Source organism: Thalassophryne amazonica, chromosome 9, assembly GCF_902500255.1.
Source record: "Thalassophryne amazonica chromosome 9, fThaAma1.1, whole genome shotgun sequence".
Taxonomy (NCBI): domain Eukaryota; kingdom Metazoa; phylum Chordata; class Actinopteri; order Batrachoidiformes; family Batrachoididae; genus Thalassophryne; species Thalassophryne amazonica.
Window position 1 is genome coordinate 79,308,032 of NC_047111.1, and position 16,077 is coordinate 79,324,108.

General features: G+C 40.3%; 2 protein-coding genes across 2 annotated transcripts in view; both read left to right on the plus strand.

Annotated features, from left to right (window-relative positions):
- Positions 1–3,826, plus strand: part of zgc:175280 (cationic amino acid transporter 2 family protein) — a 33,245-nt gene extending 29,419 nt beyond the window's left edge. The window contains exons 8-11 of the mRNA XM_034179083.1: positions 2,869–3,002; positions 3,117–3,283; positions 3,383–3,491; positions 3,583–3,826. Coding sequence (XP_034034974.1) covers positions 2,869–3,002; positions 3,117–3,214 — 232 coding nt within the window. The 3' untranslated portion in view covers positions 3,215–3,283; positions 3,383–3,491; positions 3,583–3,826. The remainder of the gene's footprint in view (positions 1–2,868; positions 3,003–3,116; positions 3,284–3,382; positions 3,492–3,582) is intronic.
- LOC117517963 (kinesin-like protein KIF20A) overlaps positions 3,398–16,077 on the plus strand; it is a 32,344-nt gene continuing 19,664 nt past the window's right edge. The window contains exon 1 of the mRNA XM_034179084.1: positions 3,398–3,491. Within this exon, the coding sequence (XP_034034975.1) occupies positions 3,398–3,491 (94 nt within the window). The remainder of the gene's footprint in view (positions 3,492–16,077) is intronic.

A 16,077-nucleotide genomic window follows, 5' to 3' on the forward strand; every position in this document is an offset into this window, starting at 1 on the left:
TTCAACAGGTGCTGGCTTCTTCCTTAAATAGGGGACACCTGATTCACACCTGTTTGTTCCACAAAATTGACAAACTCACTGACTGAATGCCACACTACTATTTTTGTGAATACCCCCTTTACTAAAAAAGCAGTTTGAACATAATAGTTTTGAATTTGTAGTGTCAACAGCAGATGCTACTATTATTGTGAACACCCCCTTTTCTACTTTTTTTTTTACTAATAGCCCAATTTCATAGACTTAAGAGTGTGCATATCATGAATGCTTGGTATTGTTGGATTTGTGAGAATCTACTGAATCTACTGGTACCTTGTTTCCCATGTAACAATAAGAAATATACTCAAAACCTGGATTAATCTTTTTAGTCACATAGCACTACTATTATTCTGAACACTACTGTATGATGACCTCCTCAACTCAGTTCGCACCCATCGTCACATTTTGACAAACTGTCCCATTGTAACCATAACCAAAACAAAGATGACTATTCCCTGGTGATGCAGAAGTGAAGCAGATAGTTCTGTGCACTGTCAAAGAAAAATAAAACAGCTGTCAAATACTGCATCTTCCTACCCATCACTAAATGACACAACAGACGTCCCTGACTTGTCACATCGTGACATACAGAAGTACTGAACAAATATAAGAAATGTGATGAATTGGGAGTGAGAATATGTTATCCTCTTCATCAAAGGCTCTTGCATGTTCTGTGTTGATGGATGGTTCTGAAATATCACACAAATTATTCATGTTGACCTGTTTAAAAACAGGCGACTCTCTGCACTTAAATAATCCATTTCTTGCTGTCCGTTTTTCCTCCACATTAAAGATAAAACATCAAGTTTGTATTTGACACTGCAGTAAGCAGCAAAAGTTAAAAAAAAAAAAAACTTTTGATGGCAAGTGCCATCATGATATGTGGCTGCTGCATTCCCTGCCAGAGGTGGTGGAATTTTTCTGTCAACTGCTCTGTTGGGAAAGGGTCGTAACACGGACCCGCAACAGGGGACGCAAATGAACGGACAATGGATAAGACAAAGAGTAACACTTTAATGTTGTGAAACGCACAACTAGATACAGACACAGATAATGCCAATTGTACACAAGGTGACGTGCGGGCAGGCTCGAAGATAGGAGACCTCTGGCGATCGGAGAGCCGGGACCCACACAGCTTCCACCACCAACAGCCTGAAGAACACCGGAGCCGCCAAGTCCTGAGTCCCCAGGTGGTCACCGTCTTCTGTTGCAGACCCTGGTACTGCTGGCAGAAGATGACAAAACAGTTATGGTGAGTGTGTATCCACACACCCAGTAATCCTTCTTCTACAGGTCTTCGCGGAGGGAAAACCTCCACCTCCGATACAGAATCAGCCGTGCAGCTCCTGACAGTTGCTCCTTGGATGGAGTGAGAGGCGAAGACGTCGCAGACTCTCAGTGCATGCCAATCCAATTACAGACTTCAGGAATACGGCTGCACACAGAACAATAATTAGTCTTCAGAAAGTATGAAATGCAGAGAATTACCTTCGACGGTAGTTGATTTCTCGGCGAGGAGGTGGAGTAATGATCCGGCTTTTGTAGAGATGGTGGTGATTGGTGACAGCTGGTGTAAACGAGTGACAGCTGTCACTCTCTGTCTCGGCGCCCTCTCATGCTTGAAGCCCGCACTCCAAGCAGGGCGCCGACTGGTGGTGGTGGGCCAGCAGTACCTCCTCTTCAGTGGCCCACACAACATGCTCATTGAAAATGATGGAACATCTGGTTTTCCGTCTGCCGCTTACTGCCGACAAGTGAATGCAGCATAACACTCTGGACTTGGATCTTTGTTCTTCGGCAAAGATACCAGTATCCTCAAACACCTTTATCCAACAACCTCATGAATTTATGAGGTCTTCCCAGGCAAGAGAATCTCTCAACAAATTCAGTATTTTCACCACATGCAAATACACTTCTAATAGCCAAGATCAGGAAGTCATTCAAAGCTTTTATGTTGGTCTTGATTTAAGGCAATCACAAATCCATATATAAGACAAATGGAAAGTAAAATTCAAAGAACAAGTGTTTTAGCTTATTGTTATGCTGCAACTCCATGACTGTTAAATTCGCATGCAAAGTCAGATTTCATCATACATCTTCCAGTGAGAGATAGCAAAGGACATTGGAGTCGGTACAGTATATGGGACCGAATATTAATCTATTGTACATGAAGTACATGGCATAAGGGCAACTGCGGTTCCAGCCACACTTTGCTGTATGTACAGTAGGTAATCTGGCCTCAAAGTCAGACACAAGACGCAAAGGATTATCACTTATTATTAAATGGTAAATGGACTGTATTTCTGTAGCTCTTTTCCATCAGAGACAGATGCTGAAAGCACTTTAAAATTTTGCCTCACATCCATCCATTCACAGACTCACATGCCAATGGCAGTGTGCTGACATACAAATTGCTCAACAACCACACACAGGAAGCAACTTGGGGATTAAGGACCTTGTGCAAGGGATAATGTTTTTTTCTAACATTGACATGATAACATCCCATAGTTGCTTCACCGGTATGGTGTCAGCAGTCTGAGTTGTATCTAGGAGGCTGGATGGATCCATGCTTTGTTACACCAAATTCTGACCCTACTATTGGAATACTACTTTCGTGCCATTTAGTGATGCAAAGCCTAATTTCTTCTTTACTATCTGCTTGACTCCTGCATCATTTAATGACATGTAGGGTAACCCTAACCTACACATAAATAAAGTACTCTAAAATACATTTCATTTGTCATAAATTAACACTCATAGAAATGCAGGTATAGTCTTAAATTTAACACCGTGATTTGAATTAACACTGAGGATTTTGCTGTGTACTTGCAGGCATCAAGCTGATTTCAGCAAGGATACAGCTCTGAGTGAAACAGAACCTTTTTCAGTTATTGCACTAATAAACCCTCCTGCACAATGTACCCCTTGGACATCCAAAAATGTGTCTATTTTAACTGGTATTTTTTGTAAGTGATCATCTTAACATGCTACAAATGTAACCAAATCGCAGATGATTTCTGCTATAAATCATGCATATTTATTTATTTATCTATTTGTGTGTTTGTTTTGTTTTGGAGCAGTCGTGTTAGCATTCATCCTCAGCTTCTTCATAAAGGAGATGACAGACTACCTGCAGGCATTGCAGCTGTGGAGTCTGCTGCGTGTCTTAGTGATTTAATTGATGCTGATCTTCATTGTCCTAATTATTTGGAGACAACCACAGAACACAACTAAAGCTTCTTTCATGGTGTGCTTCAAGCACTATGATATTGCATTGTTTAAATTTTTTGTTCATGATAAATTTTTCAAATTTGATTTTTTTATTTCATTTATTTATTTTGTCCAGGTTCCTTTTGTACCTATGGTTCCTATCATTACCACCTTTCTCGATGTTTACTTTATAATTGAGCTGGGGTCAGAGGTGTGGATCTATTATGCAGCGTGGCTGGCAGTAGGTATGTGAGAAATGCAATCCTTAAAAATTATTGCGTATGGCAGATGAAAATCCTTTATATGGTCAATGATAATGTTCATCTTCATTATCAGGTTTAATCTTCTACTTCAGTTATGGTTTCCAGCACAGTGTGCAGAAACAAAGGCTTCAGGATGCCCAAGATCCTTTCAAAATTTGTAACAGCACCTCAGCTATCTTGGAGCAAAAGCTTGGACCTTGATCAGATTTTAGAAATCTTGTGACACAAAAGAATTTACATAATACCAAACATTTATATGATAATGTTTCAACTGTAATAAAAGTTTGTCCAATGTGCAAAAACATCTTTTCTTCTTGAATTCATATTGAGGACGGGAACAAAAACATTGTGGTTGACATTGGCTGTAAAGCCAAGCACATTTCGGTAGACCACCTCAGACAGCCCTCCTAGATGTGGACAGACCCATGGGGCCTTTCCATACTCCTCAATAGTAGCCACCTCCTACTTGGCCCAGCCCCCCACAGGGGAGGCCTAGGGTTTCCTTTACTCTTGCGCTACAGTGCCTCTGACGTTCCAGTGTGGAGGGTTCATTGTGGCTGAGTTATTTGCCGGGCCCATTTGTTGGTGCCATTTATGGTTAATTCTGGGGGGACGTATGTAGTGGACATAATTCAATATGTAATAGACATTGTGGACATAATTCACCATATCCAGTTATAATTTGTGGTTAATGTGTTCTGTGTTTAACAATGTGCTGAGGTGCGTGCTGCATCTCATGGATCATCAATATGTGTCTTGTTCAAAGTTACAGGGATGCGGTGCTGCCTCTGTGCATGGCGGATGTGTTGTTCAACCTGCAGGTGATGTTCGCTATGATGACTGATGAGTGGATAATATTTTCTGGATTACCTGAGTCTGTGTTCAGGTGAACTGTCAGGATAAGGCATCTGGTTTGGTGTTCTTGGATCCGGGCCTGTAGGTGATGACAAAATTAAACTGACCAAAAAAACCCACCTGGCTTTTTGGGAATTGAGTGGCATTTTGAATGTAGGCAAGATTTTCATGATCAGTCCAGACAATGAACAGATGTATAACCTTTCCCTCCAGTGTCTCGACTCCTCCAGGGCATCATGAAGCTGTATAACTGGTGATACAAGCCTATAACTTCTGGGTTGTCTGGGTGTCTTTCCTTAGGGCCCCGTCCCACTGGCGTTTAGGAGGATTTGCGCATGAAATGAGGAGACAAAAGCTGAGCGTCCGCAACAAAGGTGGGCGGAAATGACAAATGTCCCGGGGTGGATCAGCGAATACATGGGGAGGAAACGCGGATATAACAGGGAACAGAAGCAAAGGCAACCGCGGAGGCGCCCCCATGAGGGGCACAGAGGCCGTGATGCACTCGCTCCATCCGTGCGCACTCTGTCTACATGCGCGACATACCATTTGCGACTGTGATGTGGCCATGCTGGCCACGCGTCATATCTGTTTTGCACGCCGCCCCGGTCCGCCGCCAAGCCGCGCCAACCCGTCAGTTGCAGATATCAGCGGATGACAGGGGATATGCGGCGCGTTGGTTGTGTATGTCCTGCGTATGTCGTCACTATGTGTTCAGGCAGTGATGTGGATCTCATCCGCAGCAGGATTTTTGAGCCGCTCAAAAATCCTGGCTACGGACATGTGTGCCTCTGCGGATGATCACGGACGTGTTCGGATGGCGGCCGACTCATACAGGAATGTTACACGGTTATTGCGGTTGTTTGGCAGATGTGGGCCATTTTTGTGTGCATTCCATCCGCAAATCCTCCTAAACACCAGTGGGACAGGGCCCTTACTCTTCTCCTTCTTGCACAGTCACTCAGTTTTTGAGAACTGTCTACTCCATACACATTTACCATAGAATGTCATACTCTTTGTATTTCTTCATAATTGATGGAAATAAAGTCCAATACTTATTTGGTGACTTGGAAATGTTCATGTATCCATCCCTTGACTTCTCTGAAGAAAACTGGCAAAAAAAACCAAAACAATTATTTACAGGTATTAACCAATGGGGCCCATTACTTGCAACCCATCAGCTTGACTTTTATATTTTTAACTAGTACTTTGGCCGTGGGGATCCACAGGGTAGTGTTTATAAAATAACTAGCTGACATTTTCAAAGGTAGAAATAAATTGTGCAAAGTATGTGTTGTGAAAAGTGTAGGAACACGGACCCACAACAGGGGGTGCAAATGAACGGACAATGGAATAAGCCAAATATAACAATTTAATGTTGTGAATGTGCACAACAGAGCAACAGACAACACAATTGGGATCACCAGTCAAATAAGTTGCGGTGGTGTGTGAGCAGGCTCGACGATAGAAGACGCCTGTCCAGAAAAGAGCCGGATCCCACACGCCTTCCACTCCACCGGACCTGAAGCAATCCTGGAGCCGCCAAGCACTGGGTCCCCAGGTGGCCACTGCCTCCGGCTGTCAGATCGGGTACTGCTGGCAGAAAGAACAGGCAGGTGATGGTGGGTGTATGAACTGAAATAGTTTTCAGACAATATTATTGTGCAAAATTAGCATTTCAATCAACACTTCTTGTCAGATATAATTTCACTTTAGGATACCAGGGCTTATTACAGGCATTTGGAGGAATCTGTGGGCAGGTGACATACCATCTGTGGTCTTGTGATGCTTGGCCTGCTTACAGAGTAATTAATGCATTTTGTTCCTCCAAACCTATACCTTGTCACACTGCATTTATGGCAGACGATAGTTCAGTCCTTACATATACCTCTGTTGGACTGTCACACTGGGCTGGCTGCTTTGAGCAGTTGCTTAAGGCTGATTCTCCTGCTGGGATGTCAGACATTTCTCAGTGTTTGTTTGTTTGCTCAGTAGTAAAAAAGTTTCATCTCCTGTGACTGGATAGCATGTATCCTTAGTGCTTGGCATCACAGTTTATTACAACTTGCACCTTTCCCAGAAGCTACTGTCATCTGAGCACTGATATTGATATTGCATGTGCTTATAGACAAAAACAAATAAGAGACAAAATTCAATTTATTATTCAGCTAAACTGCAAATATATGAATTTTTTAACATTTATGAAATACTTCTCTAAACAAGGCCATAGGGTCACTGACCCTAAAGAGATTCCCTCCTTGGCACAGTGATCTATTTCTTTTTGTCTCTTTCTCTAAAATTGTATATAATAATCATTAGATTATTAATACATAAACAAAAATACATTTATTTAAATGTATTTAAATTTAAATTTTAGTGGTGATCCGGATCGTGATCCGGATCACCACTAAAATTTAATCACTTGTTCCTCTTGTCATTTCCAACCACTCCACAAAATTTCATCAAAATCCGTTCAAAACTTTTTAAGTTATCCTGCTGACAGACAGACAAACAAACGCTGTTGTGTGGGCTGCTGAAGAGGAGGTACTGCTGGCCCACCACCAGATGGCGCCCTGCCATGTTGGCAGAGTTTGAGCCTCTAGAGGGGGCATTGGTTGTTTTTGGTATCACCAGGTGTGCACGTTACACTGTCATCAGCTGTCTGTCATCATCCATCACTACATCCATAAAAGCCTGGGAGAGACACCATAACTCTGCCGAGTTATCAGCTTACCACACAGGTAAACCAACTCAGCTGTTTGTGCCGTACGCACATTCATTGTAACTGAAGTCTTTGCAGTTGTGACTTATACTTGCAGCTTGTAGCTGAGTTTGTGGAAGTTGGAGGAGTTGGCGTCTCCACTCCTCACTTCTGACTTACTGAGTATAACTTTTGACACTGCACATCCTCCAGTTTTTCCTCTGCACTCTGGGAGTTTCTGGATTTATTCCTCCAAGAGGATAACTGTAAATTGCTGGGTGAACACTCACCCACCTTAACCTGTTTTTGCTCCTGCCAGCAGTACCGGTCCGACAGCCTCAAGCGGTGGCCACCTGGGGGTACCAGGACTTGGCGGCTCTGGTGTGTTGCAGGCCTCCGGCTGGCGGTGGAACTTTGTGGGTCGCTTCTCTGGATAGGCGTCTCCTATCCTCGGGCCTGCCCACGTGTCACCATTTATTATTAATTGGACTCTGCATATTTTGGACTCTGTTTGCACCTTTTGCATAATAAATTATTTATTGGTATTCCTATTGACCGCTCATTTACGCCCCCTAACGTGGGTCCGTGCATTCACTTTCTCAACAAACGCGACCGAAAACAACCTCCTTGGTGGAGGTAATAATAATAATAACTAGAAGCACTCAGAGTGCAAACCTCCGCCAAGGTCATGGGGTCACTGACGCCATAACATTTACACGCCGTGGAATCATTGAACCTAAAAAAGTCTAACAGTGATGTTTGCTCAGTAGTAAAAAAAGTTTCATCTCCTGTGACTGGATAGCATGTATCCTTAGCGCTTGGCATCACAGTTTATTGCAACTTGCACCTTTCACAGAAGCTACTGTCATCTGAGCACTGATATTGATATTGCATGTGCTTATAGACAAAAACAAATAAGAGACAAAATTCTATTTATTATTCAGCTAAACTGCAAATATATGAATTTTTTAACATTTATGAAACACTTCTCTAAACAAGGCCACAGGGTCACTGACCCTAAAGAGATTCCCTCCTTGGCACAGTGATCTATTTCTTTTTGTCTCTTTCTCTAAAATTGTATATAATAATCATTAGATTATTAATATATAAACAAAAATAAATTTAAGAAATATTACAATTTGAAAACAAATGCACCCGAACGTGATGACAGCTGCAGCTAGTGATGGCAATTTCGAGGCCTCATGAACCAACGAGCCACTTCAACACAACTGGCTGAAAATCGAAACACTGCTTCGAGGCGTTTGATACAGTTTGAAGGGTGACATCTGCTGGATTGCTTTGAGAATTACCCTGAGCGAGTGCTGTGACAAATGTTTGCAGTAATTCATGACTGATGTGGTTTGTCCTTGAAAAATACTAATAAAAAATGTCATCTTCATTATTGTGTCTTTCTTAATGTAATAAATAGTCCTTACAGATGCACACATACTGGTTATGAAAGCCTTTATTGTAGACTATATGTAGATTCATCAGTCCTCAAACAATATTTGGATGGAATGTGACGGGAAAAGTGAGAAAGGCATGTGCTTCTGCAACTTGTGCTTATGATACTGTAATTTGTAAATTAGAATAGAGGGGATAGGAGACGGTGATTGTGCAACTATCAACAATTTTTATTCAAAAAAAGAATCATTTCAACAGTGCTGGGCTTTAATCGGCTCCGCTCGCCAAAATCACAGCTCTTCAGTCACTCTGCTCAGTTTCTGATCTACCTATGAATATATAGTCTAACCTATAACCTGTGTTCATGTACTGTGTGGATAAATGTATATGTGAATAGATGCCTGTTGTGTGTGGTGTGTCTGTCTATGTTAGGTCCTATGTGTATGTAGCTAACTATACTAAATTAACTCTAAACTAGACCTAAATATAAACTAATGCTGTCCCTGTCACGTAGTAATTGGCAATAACACTGTCACTAGCAGTCTCCTCCTCTCACAAACCCACAGTTTGTGCCGCGATTCACATCTCATTTAAATACTTGGCGGGTCGTATTGACACGCCCAGATTATTCGACTTTCCCGCGAAGTTCGACACGTGGTGTGACGTAACGAGGCCTCGCTCGCAGTGGTCACGTGATGGGGGCGTGCTCGAAACGCTGCTCACCGACACTTCTGATTCACAAAGCTCGATGCTGTGTCGAGCAGCCTGACTCCAGCTTAACATCACTAGCTGCAACTGCTTAATGCTAACTTTTAACATCGAAAATGCCATAGACATGGTAACGCGTTAGCATCGTGATCCGGATCACCACTAAAATTTAATCAGTTGTTCCTCTTGTCATTTCCAACCACTCCACAAAATTTCATCAAAATCCGTTCAAAACCTTCTGAGTTATCCTGCTGACAGACAGACAAACAAACAAACGCGACCGAAAACATTACCTCCTTGGCAGTGGTAAAAAAAAACTATAATTAAAGGACAGCACTAAGTACGACGGCGTATTAGGGCCATTCAAAGACGGGAAAAAAAATGGAGATTACAGTTTTGAGTTTAAAGTCAAAATATACGACAATAAACAAGCAAATTTGCGTGATTTAAACATGCAAATTTGCGAGATTATAAACATGTATATTTGCGAGAAAAAGACAACGCGAGATTAGAACACGTAAAACTACAGGTACATAAATGCACGCAAATGCAGCCTATTGGCACCTTAGCAATGGAATGAGACGGGAAAATGGCTTCACCATGTACGTTTTTACTGTCAAAAAGAATTAATACATGGGCAGCAGTTTGAATATTTAATGTCTGAGAGACAAGAGAAATTATGGAGCCCGCCTAGGGACGTTGTTAATTTTTTGGCCCAGATTATTGCATTCCCTTGCAATAACCTTTTTTTAATGTATCAAAACGCAAATGTTTTGGAAACACTTGCAGGACTGGATACAAAGTGAAATTATGACCCCAAGCCCCATTTCAAGAGACACTGTAACCTTTGGAACCCTTCTTCAAAATTAGGACATTGAACTGTGTTACAACTAGTCCTCTGTCTAGCCAAATTCTTTATACACAAACAAAGACTACTCAAATCACCCCCCACTTAAAAAAAAAAAATAATAGAATTTATATGTATCTAAAATCCCTAAAATGTGTTAAATAGAAATGAAACAATTTATGATATATTGTGCAAACTTTCGACAAATGCACAACCCCTTGTGTAACAATTGGAATACTATTGTTTTGTTTTGTTTTTTCTTTTTTTGTATTGCACTTTATTTTTTTATTTGTGCGGCCTGCTTTGGCAATGTTACTGAGACGTTTATTACTGCCTCACTTGTGTTATCAGTTACCAGTACCTTGTAAACCGCAGCAGAATGTTTCAAATTGTTAATTGCCAAGATGGTTTGTACATTTAATCCTGTTGGAAGGGGAAGGAGAGGGAGAGAGAGGAAAAGGAAGAGGGAAAAAAAAACAAAAAACTATTTCTCATGATATTACTGAGAACGTTATTGTGGCCTTCCCTTTTTTTTCGTTACTGTATGTTGTTGCATTTGTTGAAATAAAGTTTTGGGGAAAAAACAAAAACATTGTTGTAGATTAATATTTTTGAAAAAAAAAACCAACTTCCCGTAGTGTCATTTCCGTTTCTGCCTAGTCTTACAAATAAAACGCACCTTTTTTTAGCCATAAAATTGTATATTTACGTCTAGCAAATTTGCTACTTTTTCTCACAGATTTGCATGGTTATAATCTCGCAAATTTGCGTGTTTAATCTGGCAAATTTGCTACATTTTTCTTGTAAATTTGCTGCTTTTTTCTTGCAGATTCGCATATTTTTAATCTCGCAAATTTGCGTGTTATTTCTCGTAAATTTGCATGTTTGTTCTAGTATATTTGTGACTTTAAACTCAAAAATTGAATCTCCATTTTTCCTGTCTTTGAATGGCCCTAATATGCCGTCATAACTTAGAGAATAAACAACACGTATACAGTTAAAAAAAACAAGGAGACGTTTGTTTTCAACAATGCTAGATGGATTTTCTTTTTTTTCCATTTTTTTTTTTTTTTTTATCTCTTGATGCATTTAAATCTTTCTTTAAGTTGGTTCAACTCCTCCAGCCATAAGAGACTGTGGTGCCAGTGCTGGAACTTTCAAAAACCCTAATTGTTTAAATAGGCTCTGTTTTCCTGATGCACCGTGTTTTCCGATGGTAGCGAATCAGAGAGCAGATGACATTTCTCTTCAGCCAATCAAAGAGCCGATACGCTTAATTCAAACTTTCTCAACTGCTGTCTGAGCTCAGAGGAATTTGAAATCGGGTGGAGGTGAGTAGCGATCACAGTAGTCACGTTTTCTTGTCGTTTAATCCACAGTCATTCATTTAAAAAACTTCATAAAAAAACAAATCCGGGTACCTACGTTAACTAAACAAGGAAATAGAGTGGTTTACACGAAACCTGGCGTTCTTTGTCACTCGTGATTCGAGGTGAGTTAAACGAACAATTAGTTGGTTAATATGGTCTGTCCCAGCGTTACCCACGTTAAACACCATTCTCTAATGTTACAGATTTTACGATGCTTTTGTTGACAGGTATGGGAAAACTGATCAAGAACAATATAGCACTTTTCTATTTGAGTCATCAGTTAATCAATTGCAAAGCTTTTGACGCCTCAAAATGTTAAAGTTAAAAGCTGTCTTATCTAAAATGTTTACGGCGTATTAAATAATATTATAGTAAATCTGTGAGGGCAGGAGTAAGTGACTACTTTTGTAGTTTGGTGTGTTGTCCTCTCAGGTACTCTCCTGTTACTGTGTGTTGCCCGTGAGTGTTTATAAAATAGGTAGCTGACATTTTTCAAGGGTGGCAATAAATTAAGCAAAGCTTGTGAGTCCAGAATGTTTTTAGAACCTTAGACCTCAACAATTTTTAGAAGAAGAACTCATCCCTTTTATATTTCCTGTTAATTATGTAATTTTTTAAATGTTAATTTGCTGTCTCAATGTATTTATACATTGTTTAGGTTCTTGTTATCATATACACACTACTCCTGTTAGTAATTAATCCTGTTAATAATTATTAATATTGTTATTATATTTCTACTTCTATTTTGTCATTCAATTTTTAAATGGACCACAATAGAAATAAGTGTTTTTCTTGTGTCCTCCATGTATTTTTAATGTATTTACAATTATATTATGTACTTCATTGAACTTAAAATCACTCACCACACTCACGCTTTTAGTATAAATATGATTTACCGCCCCCTGCTGGAATGGTGTTTGAGTCCAGAAAGTCGTTAGCAACATCCATTGTTTTTGCAGCGGTCATCCTTGACCCAAAATACATAAGCATACCAAATGGCAAATGTCAGTTGTCCACAGTTTCTCTGTGATCGACTTTGCACACACACATGCACGGCTGCTGTAATGTGACAAAGGGAATTCATTGAAAACACTACACATTTTACTCATGACACCAACATGAAACTCAAGTCACTCATGGTAACAGCAACAGGAGACTTATCTAAACTGACTAAACCATTGAGCTACAAAACACAATAAATCAAACAAACTAATAACACTGTTAAACTAACATAAACTACAATAACAACATTTAAAACCTCAAAATCCTGAACTCCTGTGCATTGCAGCACAGTGTCCATTGTTTACTGGTTAGCTAAAATTGCTAATTTCTCCAAAAATATTTATCCTATCTTTATGTTTTTGCAGCAGTCATCCTTGACCCAACATACATAAGCATACCAAAAGGAAAATGTCAGCTCTCCCTGGTTTTTGCGTGACAGAAGCCATACACACGTATGCACACACACACAGAGGCCACTTGGCTATTATAATATAGATGTCAAATATTTACCATGTGATACTTAAAATCTAGTGTTTCAAAATGTTGTGTTTCTTCTTTCTCACACTCAGTTGAATTTGTAGTATATACTGTACTAGGAATGAGAGCTTTATAGACATAGAGGACACTTCTCAATATATTTTTACCAAAGTGGCTGATTGTATGTAGCTGTATTAAGTAATGGGGGGAATACAGGTACAACACTAAAGCCCACCTACCACCCCCAAAAATCTTATATTTGAAGAATAGTAGGCATTTATTGACATTTTCTTTCTGTAACATATTAAAGAACTCCATAAAGCTTGCATGAAGAGCTGCTGCTGAAGAGATCAGTAGGATGTGTGTGTACTTGGTTCAGCAATGCAAAGCTCCCTTCTGTAAGTCCCTTCGGCTGCTCCCTTGTTTGCACTCGGGGTCGCCACAGCAAACCCAAGGTGGATCTGCATGTTGAATTGGCACAGGTTTTACGCCGGATGCCCTTCCTGACGCAACTCCACATTACATGGAGAAATGTGGCAGGGGTGGGATTTGAACCCGGAACCTTCTGCACTGAAACCAAGCGCATTAACCACTTGGCCACCACCCCTGCTCAATGCAAAGCTCCCTTCTAAAAAAAACAATTTTAAGTCTGTACTTGGGATGGGTATGGAGCAGGGGTGAAGGGCATCCAACGTAAAACCTGTGCCAATTCAACATGCAGATCCACCTTGGATTTGCTGTGGCGACCCCGAGGGCAAAACAAGGAAGCAGCCGAAGGGACTTACTTTACTAGGGATGGGTATGGATTTTATTGATATCGATCTGATTTCTTATCCATACCTCTTGTGAATTTTCTTGTGACTTTACAGGTTTTCTCTGTCAACAACATTTTATTGAGTCTTAAAGTAAGTAAATATGAAATTGTTCACTGGATCCTTGATCTCTGAACATAAATACAAATAAACAAAATCTGTAGTTTTTGTCAAAAGCATTTCCTTTCAGACATTAATGGCATGAATGTCACTCCATACCTCTGAGCTGAGCTCAGCTGTGCTGGTCGTCAGGATGTAATTCATAAAGAACGCAGGATGTCTCATTTTGGGAGGAGGAAAAAAAAAACATTTTGGTCGATTGTAGTGTAAGAGTGTGGCCAGCCTTGACTCAGGAATAAAAGTTAGATACAAAGAAAATCTAGATTCTTTGTTCCAGGTGTTTGCATGTGACCTGGTCAAGATCAGTGTAAGAACTTTTTCAATAAAACATCTAAACTTTGAAGTCCGTTTCCTGTTCAGTTGTTTTTGAGATCAAGGCCGAGTCAATGTGGGTGGGTGGTCCTTAGCCTCTGGTGAATCAATGGCTACGTGATAGGCTGCAAAGTGAGGTGAAGTAGGCGGGTGTCTACTTGTGTTGCTGTCAAGGTTGTTATGTAAAACATCTTATAGTGTGTGTGTGTGTGTGTCTCTGTGTATGTCAATGCAATAACCAGAGTATTCCATCATGCTAATTCTTTTCCAAATAGATGTGGATACTTTGGTTTTAACAATTAAACATCTATAAAAAGATCAGATGGTTTTATCAATTTAGACTGCTGTAATAGGATCAGATAGTTTTAACAAATACAAGGACATTTTGTGCGTCAGCCATTTTGAAAAGCAGTTAGGACATTTTGGATGTGCATCAGCCATTTTGTGATATGCGTCATGGAACACTCTTACAGAAGTTTGTTTGTTTTATAACATTTGGAAAGAAGTGTCATTTGATTTAAAATGGTGATTCACTTTGAAGGTTTTAATACCGATTGGACTCTAACTTGAGTCGGCAGAGAGTGGCACAGCGTTTGGAGCTGTGTGACTGGAACAGAGGATGATTCTCGTTTCTTGCCTGCACCAAGACAAGAGTCCCAGTTAGTGACTTTAATCAGCGCAAAAGTGACTTGTGATTGACATCTTTAAATGGCTTTGAGGAGGGCGAACTTTCCGCTTCTAAAATGCAAAGAATCAATGAAGCAGCGAGTCAGATCATTGCTTCATTCGTTCAAGTTTCAAAGCAGAGCCATTACAGAAACGGTTGATTACAGACCCGCTGCAGGGTCTGCAATCAACGTAGAGAAATGATCTTTTTCCCAACAAACACCCTCAAAAACAATGGCAGCTCTGAAGGACCGATAAGGGAACAGTTACGCAAAAAGGCTATTGGTGTCAGTGGTTTGAATCATTTCTTAACGATACCCGAAAAGAACCGGTTCTCAATACTCATCCCTAGTCTGTACCTGCTACTGTTGTTAAACTGAATTACTAATTACCTAATTAAATTATCTTACTATGTTCAATCCATTATGTTTTATCTTCTGCTTTTGTTAATTTAATAAACTGAGAGAGTTATCAATGGAGTGTCATAGAGCGTCTTTCCTTACTAAATTAAGCGGAGTTGCCTTGATTAGAATCCACAGGAACATATTTAAAACAATACAAGTACTTTTTTTTCCCCGTAAAAATAGCTGAACTGGTGTTTATTTTTTTTCTTGTTGTGAGCCCAAAACCTACAGCATGTTGGGAGTAGACCCCAGGGTCAATTACATGAACTTCCAGTGCCCCTGACGGGAGAGCCTGGCTGTGATCTTACTGCCGGGCCGATGTGGCGATGAAGTGCTGCTTTCTGTCGGTCACGTTCCATTGTGAAAATGGAGCTCGAATTTTAAATACAAAATGTAGTCCTTGTCATCCACAGATTATTCTTTAATGATGTGACTCTGGAAAGTAATTGAAAAGCCATTTACTGATTAAACAAAACCAGTAAAGACACTTTATTGTACCTGCACTAATGGTAAATGTACACCAGGTGGAGATATTGCTCCATTTCAAAAACTGAGTAAAGGCTGTAGTGGGACACGACAACAACCAATCTGTTCCTTATATTAGTAGGTAATTAGAAATGACCTCTAACCGTGACACCTTGCATTCCTTGTAATAGGTAAAAATGGCACTGTTTTTGTCCTCCCCGTGTGGATGTCGCTCTGATGAGGAGGATTCGATGGCTGTGTTTGAGTCTACTGCAGCAGAGCACAGAGACCCAGCGAGACCCCGTCTACCTGAAATCTCTATCATTTCCCCAGTTCTGGACACCCAGCCTTCTGTTATAAAACCGGTGAGAGTTGACCACTTAAACTGGCTGTATATGAAACGATGATGCAGTAGGAATATACAT